Below are 5,373 nucleotides of genomic sequence, written 5' to 3'. Positions count from 1 at the left end.
GGCACAAGCCAGGCAGAGTGAAAATAACTCAACTGTGTGATTATTTGTTACATATGAGACTTGTCTACGCATTTGCAATTTAGGAACATCTTTTCTCGTAAGTTAATAAATGAAGATAAGGCAGTTCATTTGACTCGCTTAACTTACAAAACATTGTGCATTCAAATTTTGTTTGGATAAAAAAAATAAAAAATAAGTGCTAAAAAATCATGCAATAGCTTTGGGTGCAATGCTGGGTGAACGCTGCTTTCAGACAGTTGCTATAATTGATTAGTATCGAGGTGCCCAGCTCCCTCAGGTAGAACTGGAGACGGGGGATCCAGTTTCAGACCACCGAGTCCCCGTGGGAGGAAATGGAAGCAGAGTTTTCTCCGCGCTGCTGCTGGGGATAGGGCAGCTGGAGAGCCAATCAGCAGTTGCGCAGTGCTCTTTTAGCGCGACACCAGTCTATTGCGAGCAAACTGTCTTCAACAAACACCCGAAACTTCACGGCGCGCGCAGGGGACATCTCCAACCCAAATATCTTGTCAAGCGAGATAATCGCTCTCATTAAACGCAGGCGAACGGGGTGTCTCCCATTCCGCTTCTTTCACAGCATCTAGGGGAGAGCGGTCTGGTAGCGGGAGTCAGACGTCATGTCAATGTTGCCTTCTTTCGGGTTTACTCAGGAGCAAGTCGCGTGTGTTTGTGAGGTGCTGCAGCAAGGGGGGAACCTTGAGCGTCTCGGCCGTTTTCTGTGGTCTCTTCCGGCCTGCGACCATCTCCACAAGAACGAGAGCGTCCTCAAAGCCAAGGCTGTCGTTGCCTTCCACCGTGGAAACTTCAGGGAACTTTATAAGATACTAGAGAGTCACCAGTTCTCTCCGCACAACCACCCGAAGCTGCAGCAGCTGTGGCTTAAGGCCCATTACGTTGAGGCTGAGAAGCTGAGGGGGCGACCGCTGGGAGCGGTGGGGAAATATCGGGTGCGGAGGAAATTTCCTCTGCCACGCACAATATGGGACGGCGAGGAGACCAGCTACTGTTTTAAGGAGAAATCCCGCGGTGTGCTGCGGGAGTGGTACACGCACAACCCCTATCCATCTCCTCGGGAAAAGAGGGAGCTGGCCGAGGCCACAGGGCTGACCACCACACAAGTGAGCAACTGGTTTAAAAACAGACGACAGAGGGATCGCGCAGCGGAGGCAAAAGAAAGGTAAGCTCAATCACCCGAGAACAAAATAAATAAGCGTTTCATACACCCAGCTTAGCTGCTCAAGACACACAGCTGACGGCTGTTGCAGTGCTGAAGATGCTAGATTTACTTGGATTTCAAGGGCGCTGCTTTATTTAAAAAAAAAAAAAAATAGAGACAACATGTCTGTCAATGTCTGTAATAACATAATTTTTTTCCCTTATAAGGATATATTTCTTCTTATCTGACTGCTTTATTTATTAGTGTAACCAATAAAATCAGGTTGATTCAGTTTATATATGGGCCTATTTGTTAAGTAATTAATTTGTTATCAGATGGAGCGCCTAATTAGTCAACAGTCAGAATAAAGAGAATTCCAGTGAAGCAAGATTACACTAATATTTACAGATCAGTCCAAATAAAATGATTCGTTATTTCGAATGCCAATTGGTCATTCAGTAGATATTAAATTAGTTCGAATTTGAATGTGTGAGAATTTATTTTATGATCATTCGTTATGACCGAAAGATTTAGATTTTTATTAAAGAAAACTACCACTTTATATTTTACACAGCATATTTGATATACTATATAGCTAAAGTTGACCCTGATCTCGTTATCTGTGACAGAGAGAACAGCGAGAACAACAACACGGGCGCCAACAAACAGAACCAGCTGTCACCGCTGGACGGAGGGAAGTCCCTGATGTCAAGCTCAGAGGACGAATTCTCGCCCCCGCAGAGTCCTGACCAGAACTCCGTGCTCCTGCTCCAGGGAAACATGAGCCACCCCGGCGCGTCCGCGTACTCCATGACCGGCCTCGGCGCCGCACAGTCGGTACACGGCATGCAAGGACACCCACATCAGCTTCAGGATTCATTACTGGGACCTTTAACTTCAAGCCTAGTGGACCTCGGTTCTTAACTGATTACGACTGAGCTTTTATTTATTTTTATTTTGTACCAAATATAGACTGAGATCTGCCACTTTTACTGTATAGCTATATATATAAGGGCAAATGAACAGTATAAATCTAAGTAAAAATGCTTGATTGTTCTCTGGTTTTCGGAGAAATACTCAGTGGCACGCTTTACCGTGGTAGACTATTGGACTGACATTTGCCAAGTCGTTAAACTGGTCAGAAGACAAACCAAAATCAGTTAATAAAACGATTCTTTTCTTCAAAATAATAAGACATTCGTCTAGCCATTCACCATTCTGTTTTGCATCAATAAAATCCTGAGATGAATTAGTGGAAAATTCATAATTCTATTTAAATACAATTTCCGGGCGGTAATTTTTGCCATAAATCTGTTTGACAAGATATGGTGAAAAATATTTACAGATGAAGCGTTAGGCCTTTCTATTTTAACCTGTAAATAATTAAAAATATTAAATTTTAAACCATTTTATTTAAATAAGAAACATAGTTAATTGTAGGGTACTTAAGGATAAAAATAAGATTTTTGAGTAGCCTATTCACTTCATGTATTAGGCGAAAATATAAAAATACAATTCTACAAAAGTATATTTGTTAATCCTAAATCCTATTGGCAAACATTGTATAATAAAACTAAATCCCCCCCCCCCCGCTCCTTTGTTAATCCCAGATCAAACTTAAATGTTAAATCGAATACCAATCAATTCGTTTTTAAATTTCTTAGCTTGCTTAGAAATGACATAGGACACAGACCAATAGTAATTAGGCCTATTACATAACTAATAAATAACGGATTATTAAAATGTAAAAAAGAAAAGAAAAAGAAAACTCAATTAAAAGATTAAATTGCCTACCTTTTTCAAGACGCTCATTTAAAAAAAAAAAATCGTATAGAAATAGCACTTCTTCTTATAGACTAATCCAGCTCACCTCTGTGTAATGTAGGCCTGCCCATGTCACAAACGTCCTCTTAGTAGTGTGGGTCAACAAAAGCGGGGAGTTGTTGATTTTCCTTTAGCCTCAGGAGGCGCGTGTTGCTTTTGTGGTCGCAGTGCATCGTCAGGTTTGTAGTGGGGTGTTTACTTTGCGCTCTCCCAATGTTTGTTCTGGTGGTTCTGGGCCAAAGAGAAGACATAGCCTACCAGCTGCAGGAGGCAAACTCACGTGGCTTCATTCATAAGTTTCTTTTGAGCAATAACGCAAACATGGGTTTTGGGGCCAGCTGACTGATGTTCTTGCTATCTAATGGCCGTAATGGTCTTCAGACAACAACAACAAAATTAATAATAAAACAAATAGGCCTAATAATAAAAAAAATGTCCTCCTCTAATACAGAATACTAACTACATTATTTGGCATTGCTTAATGTTAGTTTATTGAAAATGTGGTCAGAACATATAGGAAAGACTTTATAAGGACCCCTGATCGTTATCCCAGTTAAATGTAGAGTAACCAGGCATCCTCCCACCCATCTTCCACGCACACATGTCAGGGTAATTGTTTTTAGCAGAGAGTACCGAGGATTTCCGGTCGCTAATCGGAACCAGTTGCTTGCGCTCGGTTCGCATTGTAGAGCAGTGGAGGCCCAGAACCGCCCACAGAGGGGAAACTTCAATTCTGCCCCAAGGGTAACAAAACGTGCAATTTTGACGCTCAATGCAACATTTGTTGACAGCCGTGGGTACCACTTTTTCCCCGTTTCTTATCTACATTCCCTTTATTTTGTTTTCATTTTAAAATAACCAAATTATCGAATTACTCAGACTTTCTAAAATAAATGTATTATTTCGTATTAATAAACGTATTTCTAAAATTAATAAATGAATGGTTTAGAGAAAATGAAATAGTAGTCTACATACTTAGAATAGTTCATTTCAATCATGAGTGTATTCACAGTAAGTGTTATTGAACATGTTAACATGGTTCAAAATGTATTTTACCGAAACGTTATTTGAAGAAACACGAGAACACATATTTGTGGATATATAAAAATGTGAAAACACACACAATATCATAAGTGATAGCTACTTGTGCTCTTAACAAGTACATCCTAATTCACATTTCTAAAAATGCTGGATAGTTCACCCAACCAATAATATTCTGCCATAATTTACTAACCTTTCAGTTGTTCCACACCTATAACTTTACTCATTCTGTGAAACACAAAAGACAATATTTTTTATATACTTTTATTTTTACCCATACAATGAAATCCATTTGATCCAATTTAGTCAAGAAAGGTTTGTATGACTTGAGGGAGAGTCAGTATTGACAAAATTGACAATTTTGGGTGAACTATCCCTTTAATAAAAGTACAGCATGCTCAACTCAAACAGAAGAAGAGCAAACCAAAGGTACCTTGGTGCGCTGTACAGCTTTATTCAATATGCCATAACCATTTAGAGATGAGCACAAAAAGAAAAATATAAAAAATAATAGTAAATGAAAAATAAGACACATTAGTAAACTTCAAAACAAGGTTTGCTGTTATGTTGTCACCACCCAAAAAAGCGGGCAGGCTGGGAAAGAGTGTTTGGAGCACTAGTGGGCCAAAGCTGTTTTTTAAAGGGTTCAGGTTTCCAGTCCCTCATTCCCTGTCGGAGCATGAGCTCTACAGCACTGTAAACCAAGGTGAGCACACAAAGCAGAGGCCTGTGCTGAACGTGAATGAGACAAATAGAGTGTTTCTCATGTGGGAAGAAAAGGGTTCGGCTGTAATGTGAGCAGCCTTTCTGGGGTTTAGGAGGGGTAATGACTGAGTGCCATTTTCTTCACAGATAAAAGTTGAGACTTCTGGGAGTTGTTAAGGGGGTGGGGGGATGTAAAGGGAGAACAGGTGGGCTTCATGGCTCCCTGCCCTTCCCTCTCTACCTTTTGTCACCTGAGCTCAGGTCATCCCTTGCCTCGAGGTTCGGCTCAGTGAGGCATCATGGGATTACAGGACGGGACAAACAAACAACATGCAAACAAGACGAAATGTTTGGAACCTGTACAGACCGAAAAGTTTTTGAAATATCAAGTAGAGAAATCTGTGTGGCTATAGCACATATTTGACAAATTAACATGAAGATGGTTGAGAAAAGATAGACATAAACTGTTTAAATGAACATTAGAATTTCGAAGATTAAGACCATTCTGTGTCGGAGGCAAATGTTAATAACAGTTTATAATAAATCACTGAAGTGCTCAGGAACGGTCGGGCATTTGCAATACTACGTGAAAGCAGTTTTCCATATGGTTGTGTCATCTAAGAATACGG

General features: G+C 40.4%; 1 protein-coding gene across 1 annotated transcript; it reads left to right on the top strand.

The window, feature by feature from the left end:
- Positions 1 to 420: 420 nt before the first annotated feature.
- On the top strand, positions 421 to 2,360 carry LOC113063368 (homeobox protein six1b). Its single transcript, XM_026233696.1, has 2 exons — positions 421 to 1,195; positions 1,804 to 2,360. The coding sequence occupies exons 1-2, from the start codon at positions 636 to 638 to the stop codon at positions 2,096 to 2,098; spliced, it is 855 nt and encodes a 284-aa protein (XP_026089481.1). The 5' UTR covers positions 421 to 635; the 3' UTR covers positions 2,099 to 2,360.
- Positions 2,361 to 5,373: the final 3,013 nt, after the last annotated feature.

The sequence above is a fragment of the Carassius auratus genome, chromosome 45 (genome assembly GCF_003368295.1).
Source record: "Carassius auratus strain Wakin chromosome 45, ASM336829v1, whole genome shotgun sequence".
In the NCBI taxonomy this organism is placed as follows: Eukaryota; Metazoa; Chordata; class Actinopteri; order Cypriniformes; family Cyprinidae; genus Carassius; species Carassius auratus.
Note: the sequence above shows the minus strand (reverse complement) of the source record. Positions and strands in the feature narration are given on the sequence as shown.